The 17,387-nt window shown below is 42.3% G+C and overlaps 1 protein-coding gene across 2 annotated transcripts in view; it reads left to right on the forward strand.

Moving 5' to 3' along the window:
• Positions 1–17,387, forward strand: part of LOC100934304 (ligand of Numb protein X 2) — a 111,859-nt gene that overhangs the window by 83,786 nt on the left and 10,686 nt on the right. For both annotated transcript variants that reach the window (XM_031945011.1, XM_031945010.1), the window contains exons 3-5: positions 2,162–2,424; positions 3,391–3,587; positions 4,972–5,343. In XM_031945011.1, coding sequence (XP_031800871.1) covers positions 2,162–2,424; positions 3,391–3,587; positions 4,972–5,343 — 832 coding nt within the window. The remainder of the gene's footprint in view (positions 1–2,161; positions 2,425–3,390; positions 3,588–4,971; positions 5,344–17,387) is intronic.

Genomic DNA, 17,387 nt, shown 5'->3' on the forward strand with positions numbered 1-17,387 from the left:
CAGACATCTATAGCCAAACAGGGAGATAATGCTGTAAAAAGACTCTGTAGTCCCCTGATCTTTGTGGGAGGCCCTGGGTCAGGGAACCTTGAATCTCCCGACAATCCCTCCCTACCCTTTAACTTGTCCTTGGGAAACTCCTAAAATAATCCTCACTTTCAATTCATTTGGAGATCCTGGCCTTCGGAATAATCACCACCTGAAAATTACTCCCTTAATTCATCTGGAGAGCATCCCTAGCCTCCCTCCACAAAAAGCTAAATAAAATTGAACTCCTTATCCCAAATCTCTGCTACCTTCTAATCAGGAGCCCACTGAGAACTGCTGAGGGAAAATAACCCCTTTTTGCCAAATCTTACTTGGGGACTTAGGACTGAGAATTCTTTTGCTAAACAAGCCGAGGACCCCCCCCCCAGAGTGTCTCACCCCTCAACAATACCAACACAGGTCACTCTCAGACCAAATAATATGGAGCAGGTACCTGGAAAGGTAAGAGGTGGGAGCAGGGATAGACCATGTAGAGTCTGAGAGGAAAAGTTGGCACCTATCTCCAAACCCAGGAGATAGGCTATGAGTTCCTCAAGGAGAGGCTATTTGAATTGTGGTATAAAGATGAGTAAGAATTGGGCTGGTGGGAAAGAGGGCGGGCCTTCCAGAGGAAGTTAACAGCCTGGTCAAAGACACTGAGGTAGCAGACTACACATCTGGGCAGCAGAAAATCATTCGTTTTGGCCAGAGTTCAAAGTGAAAGTGTCATGCCCTGAATAAAATTATTACAGCCCCTCCCTTTTTCCTTGCCATTAGGACTGGGAGAATTGAGTGAGAAAAGAAGTTTTGAAATACCATTGAGTCAGAAAACTCCAGGTGCCTTATCTCACTCCTTGCTGGGCTAATTCTCCCTCCTTTTGAGTATTGTCCCTGGCCTCCCTGTCTCCTGCCTTGGACCTTTTTATCTTGACCCTTATCCTTTTAGGACTAAGTTAGGGTCCTCTCCTGGAATTATGGCTTGTCCATCCCCCCAGTGTCTTCACCCCCCTCATCTGCCTTTGTTCCCCTACAAAATTGTATATTCTGTTTAGCTTAAAAAAAAAAACCTATACAAAGTCTCTACTTTAATCCCCCAGGGCCAGAATGATTTTTGGCTGGGAGTCCCATCCCAGGTGGCTAGCCTAAACCCACCCAATTAATAGATTAAAAACCAATCTGTGCCTTGCCTCACTTTCTCTGGAATTACAAATGGAAGGACATCCCACTTTGTCCAGGAAGCTTTTCTCAATTCCTCTTCATGCTAGAGAATTCCCTTGGTTAATTATTTCCTAGTTATCCTGCCACCCAGGATATAACTTGCTTTGTGTAGATTTGTTGGCACGTTGGCTCTTTGAGGGCAGGATCTGCCCTTGCCTTTCTTTATATTCCAGAGCTTAGCATGAGCCACGTGGTGGGTGCTTCATAAATGCTTATTTTAACTGACCAGATAAAGCAATCACAGAGAACCCTGAGTACAATGAAACGATTTGGCAGGTAGTGTCTAGCCCTGTAGATCCGCGAATTTGGTAGAAGTTTAATAGGTGTTTGTTGAATTGAATAGATGAACCCGGCATCTATCCGGGTGACCAGGGGAGAAGTAAGTCCAAGTCCCAGCTACCCTTACTTTCAGGTTGTTGAGAGAAGTTGAACTTCTGAGTCTTTGAAGGGATGAGTCATGGACCAGGAGTGACTAACATCATAGGAAGGTACCTTTCCAAATTATGGTTTCTATTGAATTAGGGCTTGGGAGTGGTTTGAAGTACCTATTTCCCCCAATTCCAGAGAAAAAGCAAAACCAATGCCTTTGATCTTTCCTCTGCCTCCCTCCTCCAGCTCTCTTCCCTTTCTCATCTTGGGCTTTCATAACATGAAAGGATTCTGGCCGTAGACATGGGTTTCTGTTTTCAGCTCTTAATGTTCTTTTGTATCTTCCCCTGAGGCTCAATTTATTACCAAAAGCAAAACTTTGAGAGAACACTGAAAATCCAATTTTGCTTACTCCCACCACGCCAACCTTTCCAGATGTGCCTTTTCATCCCTTCCTGATATGCGACCTAATAGGTCACAACGGGTCTTCTTCCGTCCTTATTTCCTCCTACACTTTGTGACCTGGCCCTCTCACTTTCTGCCCCAGGTGCCCTGGCTTGAGGAAATACCAAGTCAAAATCATGAAGGAGAAATGTCAGCAGGACCAAAAAACCCAAGAGGTGCCCCCAGAGCCGGAAGCAAGCAGCCCTTGTGGGGAGAATTTCTTTGACATTGATGCCATCTTATCGATGGAGTCTGAGTATTCTTCTGTCGCTCCCATGGTGCCTTGGACCAGTCCAGAGCCTGGCTTGGTGAACCCAGCCTTTGAAGAGACAGATGAGGATTCCATCCTGAGTCTTTCCACATCGGGTACGGGCTTTGGCAAGGGGATTGTGGAAAAGCCTAGGGGTCTTAGTGAACCAATCACAAGCTCAATAGGAATCAAAAACATGACCCAGCATTCCTGAAACAAATATGATCTCCCGCTACATTAAGAGAGGCCTAGCTACCATGACTAGGGAGGGGGTAGCTTACCCTAGGCAGATCATATGTTGGATTCTGAGGGCCTTAATTCCACGTTGCTGCTCCAAGCCTCAGTTTACCCTTGGCAGCAAGAGCATCTTAGGGAGGCAACAGCCCTGTCTTCTCTAACATGGAGAACCTGAAGGAAGGTTTATCAGTGCTCATCAATATGAAGCTTGGGACCCAGGCTGCCAGGTCTCCTGCATGGATACCTACCTTCTCGTGGGGTTTCTGTCCAGCATCCAGCTCCTACCCTTTGTAATCTAGAGGCCTGACTTGGGTACTAGCCCATGAGATCACAGAGTACAAGAAAGGTATTTTGGCTCACTTCCCAAGAGCAGGAGGAGAGACAAGGAGGAAAGAAGCACCTATTAAGCACCTACTGTGTGCCAAACACTACTAAAGGCTTTACCAATATTATCCCATTTGATCTTCACTATAAATCTGTGAGGCAGGTGATATTAAGATCCCATTTTACACTTGAGGAAGCAGAGGCTAATTAAGTGACTTGCCCAGGATCACATGGCTAATAAATAATCAAGGCAGAATCTGAACTTGGGCCATGATAGCTCCAGGCCCAGTGCTGTATCCTGTATACTACCTCTAGAGAGTACACTTTACTTGCCCTCGTAACTGTGGGTCAAACCACTGACCTTTTCCTAATCAACCAATGTCAAGCAACCAGAGAGGAAGAGAGTGAGATGGGAAGTCCCGTTAGGACCATCTTTGAATAGTTTAGGCAAATTATGACGGAGGCCTGGGTGAAGACAGTACCCTGAGTCACCTTTCTCTTGTCCCCACTCTCCCCATCAGACCTGACTCGCAGCAACAGTCTTGTGGCTGAAACTGTCATTGTGAACATTTCCCGGGATAATCCTGACAAAGAGCTTGGGATGAGGATCGTTGGGGGCAAGGATACTCCCCTAGGCAACATTATCGTGCAGGAAGTCCACCAGGACACCCCCTTGGGCATGGATGGAAAAGTGACCCCTGGAGATCATGTGCTAGAGGTGGGTGAGCATCCTCCATCTTGGTCCATGCTGGCCTGCTTCATGCTTCCCTCCCCAATCAACAATAATAACAGCAGTAACAATAATCTCCTTTGGAGAGTACATGCAGCTATATCACTCACACTCCTCCCAGGCCTGGGAACCCAAGAGTAGGAGGGTTATTGGCTGCATTTTACATAAGTGCAAACTGAAGCTTAGTTTGGACAAGGTAACCCATCTAAGTTGAAATCAGGTGCTAAAGATACAGAAGAAACTGGGCATGATCCCAGCCCTCACATGGCTTACATTCTAATAGGGTTGTGTGGAAATCCCAAAGTGCAAGGAGAGAGTTAAGGAGGTGCAGGTGGTTTCACAGTTTTACTGGGTTGGGGGTAAGGATTTGGTGGTGGTTGGTGGTTTTTCTTTCCATTGGGGTTAAGTGACTTGCCTAGGGTCACACAGTTAGGAAGTATTAAGTATCTGAGGCTGGATTTGAACCCAGGTCCTCCTGACTCCAAGGCCAGTGCTCTAACCATTGCACCATTTAGCTACCCCAGGGGTAAGAATTTGGGAAAGGATTCATGGAAGAAACAATACATAAACTGAACCCTAAAGAAAGGAAAAATTCAATAATGGTAAAGGCAGGGTGTAGAGTCCAGTCTGGGCAAAGGCACAGAGGTGGGAGAGTGTAGGATAAGAATTCTCATGCAAATGTGAGAAAAGTCTTGAAAGGCACAATGGAGCCAGATAATAGTTGGCCTTGTTTTTGTTTTTGTTTTTTTTCCTATGGGCAATAAGGGGCCATTGAGGGTTTTGAACAGAAGTCAGACCTACTTGTGCCTTAGAAAAATTGGAGTGGAGAGGGGAGAGACTGAAGGGAGAAAGGCCCATAAAAAATGTGGGAATTTGTTTTACTGGACTGCATCTATGGTATTACAAACTTTCTTTTTTTCTTCCCCCCCGCCCTTCCCATTAGGGGAAAGAGAAAGGAAGAGAAATGCTTGTTAAAAGAAATAAAGAGAGAGATGAATGAATAAAAATGAATAGGTAAATAAATAGCTGAATGATTGAATGACTAAACAAATAAATAAAGAAATAAAAGCTTGTAAAAACTAAAAATTGTAAAAGCTATTGATGGAATCTTCCATCAATAAAGTCCATTGTATAAACATGTCCAGTGTATTGAAGAGGAAGGGGCAGAGGGGAGAAATGCAGTGGGGGAAGAATGGATGGGATTTGGCCATGTGTGCAACATTAAAGCTTGAGTCATCTCCTTGTGCTTCTCAATCTACTGGGCTTGCTCTTGCTCTGCCCAGGAAGCAGCAGGCTTTGACTGGGGAGATGAACGTCTTACACAAAGTCAGGGAGTCTGATGGGGCTCCCGGCAAATTGTCCTTCCTCCTAGGTCAACGGGATCAACGTCAGCAATGTCACCCACTCCCAAGCAATCTCCCTGCTTCGCTACTCAGGGCCTGTGCTACAGCTGGTGATCTTGCAAGAGAAGGGCTTCTTGAACAGAACTCAGCAAGATGACAACCCGATTCCCAGCAGGGCTGGGGAAATCGTGCATGTCACCTTGACGAAGAGGGACCGGCTACAGCCCCTGGGTATCAAATTGATCCGGAAGGCTGACGAGGCCGGGATCTTCATTCTCGACCTGCTGGATGGTGGCCTGGCAGCCAAGAATGGGAAGCTGAGCCAAAATGACAAAGTGCTCTCCATCAACGGGCAGGACCTGAGACAGGGGACACCAGAGACAGCAGCCCAGATCATTCAGGTGAGCAATGGCCTTGACCGTTTCCAGGTGGGGCAGGGAAGCCCAGTTGGTGACCAGGGGATTGGAACTCAGAAATTGTTAGATTTGAATCCTACCTCCAATACTTATTAGCTGTATGACTGAGTCAGTCATTTAACCCGGCATTGTCTGTGTCTGTGAAATTGATAAATAGTATAAGGTCATTAAATGTGAAATCCCTTCATACATATAAAGTGTCAGCTGTTATTATTCAGAGCAGGCAAAGGATCTTGGCTCAACCCCTTAATTTTACAGATAAGGAAACTGAGGTTGAGAGTAGAGAAGTCGCTTCTTCAAGATCACTCAGAGGAGGGCAAATCTGGGTCTTCTGACCCCAAATACTTCTTTATGATGCCTTGGAGCGGGCAAGGGCAGACTCCATTGTGATCCCAGATGCCACCAAATATCATACTTTGCAAAGGATGGGCATTCACAGAATCATATGGGATATGGCTATGTACTTGGCAAAATGAAAAGTTTAAATAAGACGTGGCCCCTGTCCTTCACGGAGTCTGTGGTCTAATTAGTAGCAGCAGTGACAGTAGTAGTTTCCTTCATCATAATTAAGCATAATCTAATATATTACATGAAACACATTAGGAAGACAGAACAAAACACACTGTGTATGTCTGAGGCGCCCGGTGATGACCAGGGCTGGCAAAGAAAAATTCCTGGAGGAAGTGGTCTTGGAGTTAGACTTTTAAGGATGGGTGGGAAATCAGCATCAAGGTAGGGCAGAAAGGCCTTCTGGTCTTAGAAAAGAGTCCGTCCAAAGACACTGAGTTGGGAGAGCAGTGACTGGGAAGCTCAGAATTGTTCAGTCTGGATTTACTATTAATTGAATGAAGAGAAAAATCATGATACAAGATGATAAAGACAGGGTGGTGTCTGTTAAGAGCCTTAAGTAATAGGGAGGGAAGTTGAAACTTTACTGCGTAGACAGGAGGGGACCGATTTTTTGAACTGTGCAATAAATACAACCATATCTATTCATGAGAAAGATTATTCTGAAATAGATATCAAGGATGGTTTGGAGGGTGGAAAATGAAAGCAGGAAGACTCGTTATAAACTTTTACAACAGTCCAGGTGGGTAACTATAAAGATTTCTTCTGGAATAGCAATAGGAAGAGGAAATGGGAGATTGTCCAACATAGTATTCACAGGACTTGCTAACAGGATGGGAGAGAAAAGAGAGAGTTCAAGCTAACCTACAGGTTATCAATATGGTCCCCAAAGTGGGGCCACTACCGGAAAGAATGAAGTCAGATTTAGGGGGAAAGAAAAACTGCTTGGTTGGGGCCATACCAGGGAGATGCCTTATTAGCCATTGGAGATGAGCTCCCGGGAGAGACTGTCTACAATTAGGTTCTTGATTAGTTTGAGTTACGAATCCCCCTTGGAGTGGTTGCATTATTCAAATTTCAACAGCGTATTTCCCATTGGGCTAGAACTAATGACCATATTTTACATAATTACTGTAACTCCAAATAGTGCAAATTTGAATGCATTTGAAGTTGTCTCATTGTTTACACTAAAAATAGATCCTAGCTGTATGCAGCTTCAGTAATAGTCAATGTGGACTTGGGAGTCGAAGAGTGGAGAGTAGTGAGAGTGATTGATTGCAAAGGGATAGAGTGTCAGGGGAACACCCAAAGGAGAAGTCTGGCCAGGAGATGAAGAATGGCTGTAAATATTTTTGTGGCATCTCAGAGGCTGATGAAGGAAAGAGAATTTGGGCAGCAGCATCTATGCCAGGGGTCCTCAAACTTTTTAAATAGGGGGCCAGTTCACTGTCCCTCAGACTGTTGGAGGGCTGGACTATAGTAAAAACAAAAACTTTGTTTTGTGGGCCTTTAAATAAAGAAACTTCATAGCCCTGGGTGAGGGGATAAATGTCCTCAAGTGCTGCATGTGGGCCGTGGGCCGTAGTGGGAACGGAGCAGACCAGAATATGTTTATGGACAGAGAGGAAGGAGCCAGGACCGGGTGAGACACTGAAGATACATGAAAGAATAATGAATGAGCTAGCGAAGGGTTAACCATTCTTAGCAATAAGGAGATCTTACCTTGTGTGAGCATTGCCTGTAGTTTGTGACGCCAAGGTCTGCAAAGTCAAGGAGCTAAGCCTTCATGGCACATGGCCGCAATCTCTTCAGTGAAGTGCAAGTCTAGGTCATCTATTCTCCATGTGGAGGGAAGAGAGAAGAAGCGTTTGAAATCAGTAGCAAAGAGATGTGAGATGACAGGAGAGTTGGATTGGATCCCTGCCATGCCATGAATTCAGAGTGCGGGAAATAAAATCAACATCCTCCAACTTTCCCTTGGCCCCTTAGTAGCCCTGAAATCAAATGATGACGTGTTCCCAGAGGTGCAGGATCTAGAGCAGAGCTTCTGAAACTTTTTCCCACTCACAATGGGAAATTTTTTCACTCAAGAAATTTTTATGAGATCCCACCTCAAATCTGAACCAAGATGTTTCTGACAGCGTTGGTGCACATACAGTGCAAAGTGTGCATGTTGTGTGTCCAGTACCAAGGCTGCCATGAAGTTGCATGATGCAACACGGGCGAGCCCTGCCAGAAGAAACACCTCAGATATATTATGGATTTGATCTGAAATTAATTCTTGCGCATTGTGTTCAGAAACCTTTTACTGTCGCCAAATTTTTCAGGACCTCCGCATTCACTTATGCAACCCCATGCGAGATCATGACCCACGGTTTAAGAAGCCTGGATCTAGAAGACAGGCCTTTGGGGGCCTTGGGTGGGCTGAACAATAAAGTTGCCAGCCACAGGAAGACCAAGGGTATTGAGGTTGTCACAGGGAATATCTACAAGGATCTCAAAATACCCAAGGCTGACTGGGAAACTGGCCAGCACTCACATCCTTGACAAAGCTGAGCTTGGAAGACTTTTGCAGAGTTGAGTTAGTGGAACTAGGGAAAAACCCCACAATGCCTCAAACCAAGTTAATGAAAGGAGCAAAATGAATCTGAATGCAATGGTGGTCCCACATAAGGGCTAAGAAAATGCAAACCCGCTCCTTACCTCTTTGTAGCATTGAAGGACTATGGCTGTAGAATATTGCAGAATCTGCCGGATACTATTGCTACATCAGTTGATTATGATGAACTGCTTTTTCCCCCTCTTTCTTTGCTATAAATAAATAGATGGATGAAAAAAATGGATAAATGCATGAGTAAAAGTCTTTCCTACAAGATATGTAGTAGCAGGGAGCTTTACCTAGTACACAGAGAGCTGGCATCTGAGCCATGAAGATCTGAATTAAAAGCCCCTCTGTTGACGCATCCTAGTGTATGACCCTAAACAACTCACTTCACCTCTCAATGTCCCAGGTAGCTCTTTAACTGAAAGTTACAAAGAAAGTGTCAATCTGCATTGGTGGCAGGAGACCATCATCCAGTAGTTCCCTATAGTCCAGGACCTCTCCCTAACTCCTACAAAAAATGACTTGCTGAATATTGGAAGGGAGGGAGCTTTATTTGAAATGAAGGTGATGTAAAAATATAAGATGTCCATTTTTTAAAAGAAAAAGCTAGGAGAGTGACCTGGAGACCAATAGGTGGTAAAAAATAAGGATGAAGAAAAGGAAGTTAAGAAAAGAAGTAAAGATAGCATAGCCCTCAAAACAGGGAAAGTTACTAAAGAATGGTGGTAGAAAAATAGACAGGAACCCCTCCTGGATAGTCAGGAAGCCCTCCTGGATAGACAGGAAGCCCTCCTGGATAGTCAGGAGTGGCCCTATATGTCAGAGGGGGCAGGGATAGGGAGAGAAGGAATAGATACAAATGCCTGCCTAGAAGTGCCTTGGCTGTGCCTTTTTCTAGGGAAGTGAAAGGAAGGAGACTGAGAATGAAGGGGAGTTATCACCAATAAAGTGAGTGTTTTCAGGGGCTTAGTGAAATGGCCCAGGGACTTGATGGACTAGGTTGGAGTGGTCCTGGGAAGGAAGATAGACAATTCGTATTGGGGAGGGGGTTTACGAGGAGGTTGTCAGGCCAGTGTGTCTCCCTCCACCACATGCACTTCAAGTCTCCCTCAGAACCAAGTAGAGTAAACCTTGGCCTGTCTGGCAGTATGTGCGTCACTCTGTCATCCACCACCTCCCCGCCAGGAGGAAAAAAAGGAGTATATGACGTCCCTTCTAGCTTTGACATTCTGAGAGGTCAGGGCTTTCTGAGCCCGCAAAATGATACACCATAATGTTCTGGTGCTTTTTATTGCTTCGCATGTAGCACAAGTTCCCACTCTCCCCTCTCCAAATCCTCACCCTCCTCAAGGGTTTAGCCAAGCCCCTCCCCTAAGAAGTCTTCCCTGGCCACTCCAGTGCCCAATCAACTCTCATTCCTTCATCCCCACGGAATACTTAGAGCTAGGAAATACCTCGGGCGGCATCTTCTGGGCCAGTGTTTCTAGCGTTTTATCCCACTGAGTCATTGCCATGTTGACAGAGAACACTGGCATGAGACTGAAACCCAGTTGGCAGACAGAGGTAAAGATTGAGGGTTGGCCTTAGGGAAGCAGGGCCTGGCCTTCGATCTAGCTGCAAAAGCCTGTTAGCCACCCCAGCAGCCAGGTGACATTGGGACCAAATGGGACATAAGGCCCACTCATTACAAGTCAATAATACAAGGTATAATTTTGCATAATTATTATGAGCCAGGGAAAAGAGGAATGGTTGTTGGCACATCAAGAAATTGATCTCTGTGGGACTTTGGGCTTATGAAAATAGGCATAGGTGCTTACAATAGACAGAAATCCCATAGTTGTCCCGGAGTCCCAGCCAGTCACAGGCTTTGGGGGCAGCCCGTTTCATTTCAGGAGAGAAGAAACAGTCACAGCCTAGTTGGTTCAATCCTGCCATAATTCTTAGGATTTGTGTAACCTTTCCCAAGGTACTTTGCCCTCAGTTTCTTCTTTTGTAAAAGGGGGGAGGAAAGGTGATTATATCAGTGCTTCTCAATTATTGAGGACTTAAAGAGGTTTTCTTTATTTGGGTATATATCTATTCACATTTACCCTGATAATAATGAAAATTGATCTTTTTTAATACGTATCATTCATTAAAATAATAATAATAAACTTATTTTAACATAAGTTAAATGTTAACATAAGTAACATTTTTATGAAAGATAATTACATTTTCCAAAAAACTTAGTGAGAAACATGGCATTGTTGTGCTTATTTTTGAACTCTTTTGATGTTCGACTTACAAGAAAACAAGAGGATGCTCCAATCCACTTCTCTTGTGCTACACTCTTTTGGTTGAAGTAAATGAAGAAAATCTAACCTCACATAGATATGTAGTTGGAAAAGAGAAGAGAATTGAATAGCATCTTGGTATCTTTATGTAATTAACATCAGCCTCATAGTCCCCCTAAAAGGTTTTAGGGAACCCTTTGAAATCTGCTGGCCTTCATGGCCTTGAAGGTCCCTCCCAGCACTAGATTTTGGGTCTTTTGTGTGAATTTAGGTGTCCATTCCCTTCCCTGGGCCTCACTTTCCTACTCTGTACAGATTAGTCTCCAAAGTCCTGTGAATTATAGTGAAGATTTTTTTATCTATCATCATTGAAAAGTAGTTTAGAATTCTAGATCATCTTATCATGACCTTGGGGGATATATGCATATGTAGTTATAAGCATGCAGACATACATGTGTATATACTATATGTACACATATACATGTGTGTATATTCAATAACAATTAGTTTTCTTTGTAATACTATTTATCATGCTTTTAAATACATAGTTCTAAAAAGGAGAAGCAGTTCCCAGAATTCCTCAGACTGCCTGAAGGGTTCAGGACTCAAAAAGAGCTTTAAAATCCCTGCTCATTTTCCCTAAGAGGAAACTCAAGGGCTAAGGTTGCCCAGAGAATGATATATGCATTTTGAGAATAAGTTCACTCTGACCGGCCTTGTCTCCATGTATTTGTGTGAGTAAAGTGGTCCCTTCTGCTGACCCAGTGATCCTGGGATTGCCTCTGGAAATGGCAAACCCTTTCTTCTTCCTGATCTTCTGCAAGCCTGGTCAGACCCAGCAGCGATATTATCACTCAGATAGTAAGTGCCTTATCCTTTGTTCAATCTTTTTTCAGTCATATCTAACTCTTTGTGACCTCATTTGGGGTTTTCCTGGCAAAGATGCTGGAGTGGTTTATCATTTCCTTCTCCAGTTCATTTTATATATGAGGAAACTGAGGCAAACAGGGTGAAGTGACTTGCCCAGAGTCACACAGCTAGTGAGAATTTGAGGCCAGATTTAAATTCAGGTCCTCCTGACTCCAGGGTAAGTGTCCTCCCCACTGTACCACCCAGCTGCCCAGGATTCTCCTAGTTCCTTGCAAATGGTCATGACCAGCATTTCTTAAGATGCTCTGATCAATCCTTCAGAGGGCTCTTGCTACAGCTAGAGAAAGGAATTACTTTTAGAAGAAAATTAGCTAATGAGTTGAGGTGATTCCCAAAGGATCTAAGACAAAGTGATTAGGGTCTCCTTTCAATTCATCTGCAGATCCTTACTTGTGGCATGAAGAAGACTCTGGATTAGATAGCTTTGGGCTCATAGTGGAGGGGGTAGTTGGTTTGTGGCCCACCAGGGGTAAATGGTATAGAGGCTACAGGTTGGAGGTCATGGAGAGTATGTGATTTGGGGGCCACCAGGCCATACATGGTTTGAGGGCCAAGAGATGATAGATGACTGGGAGCCCACCTGGGATAAACCATTTGGGATCCATCAGGGATATATGACTTTGGGCCATTGCACCCCCCAAAAAAACTGTGACTGGGGTAATTTGGCCTGTTCAAATCCATTTTACTTTAGATTTAACATCATGATGGTATTGAAAATAATGACGTCATCTTGTCATTATGTGAAAGAAAAAGGGTGACTTAGCCACAATCACTTGCCATGTGAATGAAATAAGATGGGCCCCAAGATCCTCTACTGCAGAGTCTCCAAAGTATAAGATCTGTGTTATCTCAGAGGCCCCTTTGAAATTGGACAACCCCCCCCCCTGGGGCGGGGGAATGGACCCAAGATGATGGAGAGGACACATGCTTCTTTCTGAGCTCTCCTGCTACCCTCAAACTAATTATGAAATTCCACCTCTGAAATAGTGTTAGACTGTCAGAACTCACGAATATTGGGAATGCAGCAAATTATTAGCAGAAGATAATTCCAAAGATTGCCAGAAAAGGTCTCTTTTGATTGAGTGCAGGCATGGGAGGAGGTGGCCAGGTGCAGGCAGGGAGCCAGAGCATGGAGGCCAGCTCATGCTCAGCAGACAGAGTGGGGTGCTGCCTCCGGAGCAGAGAATCTACAGGGAGGACTCTTATCACAGCGTTGGCTACTCTGCCCTAGTTGCAAGCCAGTAGAACAGCAGAAAAGTTATAAAACATCCAACACAAATGTAGAGGATAAAGAGTGTAGTGCCAAAGTGCCAGAGTCTCACGGGACCAGGCCATGCCCACCCAGCTCTGTGAGTGACCTAGCCCGATCTCAGCACAGCCGGGGTCACTCTGCTGCCACTTCTGGTATCTGTAGAGGAAGCTTGGAACCTCCTTGCACAAAAAGCAGATCACAGCCTTTGAAAAAAAATGAGTAAAAAGGCAAAGCATGCTCTAACTATAGATAGCTTCTATAGTGAAAGAAAACAGATTTCAAACCCTGAGGAAACTAAAAGCAGATTGTCTCCAGATGAAGCCCCCAAGGGGAAGATAACCTGATCCTCACCATACAAGGCTCTCCTAGAAGAAATTAAAGAGAATCTTTAAAAAGAGCTAGAAGAAAAATGGGGAAAGGAGAAGGAAGCTCTGCAAGAGAAGATGGAAAAAGCATATAACTCATTAAAAGAAAGATTTGAAAAAGAAAACAACTCCCTGAAATGTGAAATGGAAAAGGTAAAGAACTCCCAGGAAAACAGAATTTGTGAACTGGAAAAAGAAAATAACTCCTTAAAAAATAGCATTTGTGAAATGGAAAAAAATCCATAGAACAAAACAACTCATTTAAAAACTCAATTGGACAAATACAAAAAGAAATTTAAAAAGCAAATGAATAAAATAATTCATTAAAAATCAGAACTGAACAAATGGAAGTGAATGACTTAATGAGACATCAAGAATCAGTCAAGAAAAACCAAAAACATGAAAAAAATAGAAAAAAGATGTAAAATACCTACTTGGGAAAACAACAGACTTGGAAAATAAATCTAGGAGAGATAGTCTAAGAATTATTGGACTCCCTGAAAATCATGATAAAAAAAAGAGCCTAGACACTATTTTTCAGGAAATCATCAAAGAAAACTGCCCAGACATCACAGAATCAGAAGGCAAAATAGCCATTGAAAGAATTTATCAAACACCTCCTGAAGGAGACCCCAAAATTAAAATTCCAAGGAATATCATGGCTAAATTTCAGAACTATCGGACCAAAAAAAAATTGCAAGCAGCCAGAAAAAAACAATTCAAATACATAGGAGCCACAATAAGGATTACTCAGGATCTAGCAGCTTCCACTTTAAAGGATTGAAGGGCCTGGAATCTGATATTTCATAAGGCAAAAGAACTTGGTATGCAGCAAAGAATAAACTATCCAGCTAAATTGAACATTTTCTTCCAGGGAAGAAGATGGCATTCAATGAAACAGGCGAATTCCATTTATTTCTGATAAAAACAAGAGAGCCAAACAAAAAATTTGACCTCCAAATATAAGACTCAAGAGAAACAGAAAAAGGTAAAAAGAACTCTTGAGAACTGTATTTCTGTTTGGGGTATACATAGAGAGTGTGTGCATAATTTGATTTATTGTTATGATAGAAAAAAGGAACTAGAGGTAGAAAGGAGATTGTACCAGAAAAAGGGAAAAGTAGAGGTAAAATAAGGGAAATTACATCTCACAAAGAGGCAAAGGAAACTTATTGTATCTGAGGGAAAGAAGGGAGGGGGATGAACATTGTGTGAATCTTACTCTCATCAGATTTGGTTCAAAGAAAAAATATTAGTTATATTTGGTTTACAGAGAAACTTCTCTCACCTTATTGAAAAGTGAGAGGGGGAAAAGCAAAAAGGAAAGGGATAGGTTAAATAGAAGACAAGAAAGAAACAGTAGGGGGAAAATATAAGAAAGGGGGAGGGCTACTTGATCCAGCAGACTGGATTAAAAGCCAGAATCCTACAATATGTTGTTTACAAGAAACACGTTTAAAGCAGGGTAATAGATACAGAGTAAAGGTAAAAAGCTGGAGCAGAATCTATTGTGCTTCAGGTGAAGTCAAAAAAGCAGGGGTAGCCATCCTTATCTCAGATCAAGCAAAAGCAAAAATTGATCTAATCAAAAGAGATAAGGAAGGAAACTATATCTTGCAAAAGGGTAGCATAGACAATGAAGCAATATCAAAACTAAATATATATGTCTTATATATCTTCTCCTAAAGGAGAAGTTAAGAGAGTTGCAAGAATAGACAGGAAAACTATAATAGTGGGAGATCTCAACCTTGACCTCTCAGATTTAGATAAATCATGCCACAAAACAAATAAGAAAGAAATTAAAGAGGTAAATAGAATATTAGAAAAGTTAGGTATGATAGATCTCTGGAAAAAACTGAATGGAGACAGAAAGGAGTACACTTTCTTCTCAGCAGTTCATGGAATTGACCATATATTAGGACATAAAGATCTCAAAATTAAATGTAGAAAGGCAGAAATAGTTGATCGGTGGAATAGGTTAGGTTCATAGGACAAAATATCAATAACTATAGCAATCTAGAGTGTGACAAACCCAAAGACCCCAGCTTTTGGGATAAGAATTAATTTTGACAAAATCTTCTGGGAAAGTTGGAAACTAATATGACAGAAACTAGGCATTGATCCACACTTAACACCAAGATAAGGTTGAAATGGGTTCATGATCTAGACATAAAGAATGAGATTATAAATAAATTAGAAGAACATAGGATAGTTTACCTCTCAGACCTGTGGAGGAGGAAGGAATTTGTGACCGAAGAAGAACTAGAGACCATTATTGATCACAAAATGGAAAAAAATTGATTATATTAAGTTAAAAAGTTTTTGTACAAACATCTAGATTAGAAGGGAAGCAATAAACTGGGAAAACATTTTTACAGTCAAAGGTTCTGATATAGGCCTCCTTTCCAAAATATATAGAGAATTGACTCTAATTTATAATAAATCAAGCCATTCTTCAATTGATAAATGGTCAAAGGATATGAACAGATAATTTTCAGACGAAGAAATGGAAACTATTTCTACTCATATGAAAAGGTGCTCCAAATCATTATTGACCAAAGAAGTGCAAATTAAGACAAGTCTGAGATACCACTACACACCTGTCAGCTTGGCTAAGATAACAGGAAACGATAATGTCAAATGTTTCAGGGGAGGTGGGAAAACTGGGACACTGATACATTGTTGGTGGAACTGTGAATGAATCCAACCATTCTGGAGAGTGATGTGGAACTATGCTCAAAAAGTTATTAAACTGTGCATACCCTCTGGCCCAGCAGTGTTTCTACTGTGCTTATATCCCAAAGAGAACTTAAAGGAGGGAAAGGAACCCACGTGTGCAACAATGTTTGTGGCAGCCCTTTTTGTAGTAGCAAGAAACTGTAAATTGAATGGATGTCCATCAGTTGGAAAATGGCTGAATAAATTGTGCTATATGAATGTCATGGAATATTATTGTTCTATAAAAACTGAGAAGCAGGATAATTTCAGAGAGGACTGGAGAAACTGTCATGAATTGATGCTAAATGAAAGGAGCAGAACCAGGAGATCATTATACATGGCAACAACAAGACTATACAATGATCAATTCTGATGGACATGGCTCTCTTCAACAATGAGATGATTCAAACCACTTCCAATGATGTTGTGATGATGACAGCCATCTACACCCAAAGAGAAGACTGTGGGAACTGAGGGGTGGATCACAACATAGCATTTTTGTTGTTGTTTGCTTGCATTTTGTTTTCTTTCTTTTTTTTTCTTTTTTTGATCTGATAATTGTTGAAATATGTATAGAAGAATTGCATGTGTTTGGCCTAAATTGAATTGCTTGCTGTCTGGGCTAGGAGGTGAGGAGAAGAGAGGGAGAAAAAAATTAGAACAGAGTTTTGCAGTCGTGAATGCTGAAGGCTATCTATGCATATTTGTGTTTTGAAAATAAAAAAATATGTAAAAAAATGAAATAGGTCCTCCTAGGCTCTGAAACCTAGGCATAGAAAGTAGCATAGAGCTGAGAGACCCTCCTGCTGTGTGCTCCTACCCAGACTTCTCCCAGGCTGCAGTCCTATGTCCCCACCAGGAAATCATTGTTTAGCCAAAGAGAGGCCTTGGTTTTCTTTTTTTTTTCTTTTTTTTTTTTAATTTAATAGCCTTTTATTTACAGGTTATATGCATGGGTAACTTTACAGCATTAACAATTGCCAAACCTCTGGTTCCAATTTTTCACCTCTTACCCCCCCACCCCCTCCCCTATATGGCAGGATGACCAGTACATGTTAAATACATTAAAATATAAATTAGATACACAATAAGTATACATGACCAAACCGTTATTTTGCTGTACAAAAAGAATCAGACTCTGAAATATTGTACTTGTGAAAAATTAGCTTGTGAAGGAAATCAAAACTGCAGGTGGGCATAAATATAGGGATTGGGAATTCAATGTAATGGTTTTTAGTCATCTCCCAGAGTTCTTTCTCTGGGCGTAGCTGGTTCAGTTCATTACTGCTCCATTGGAAATGATTTGGTTGATCTCGTTGCTGAGGATGGCCAGGTCCATCAGAACTGGTCACCATATAGTATTGTTGTTGAAGTATATAATGATCTCCTGGTCCTGCTCATTTCCCTCAGCATCAGTTTGTGTAAGTCTCTCCAGACCTTTCTGAAATCATCCTGTTGGTCATTTCTTACAGAACAGTAATATTCCATAATATTCACATAACACAATTTATTCAGCCATTCTCCAACTGATGGACATC

Source organism: Sarcophilus harrisii, chromosome X, assembly GCF_902635505.1.
Source record: "Sarcophilus harrisii chromosome X, mSarHar1.11, whole genome shotgun sequence".
In the NCBI taxonomy this organism is placed as follows: Eukaryota; Metazoa; Chordata; class Mammalia; order Dasyuromorphia; family Dasyuridae; genus Sarcophilus; species Sarcophilus harrisii.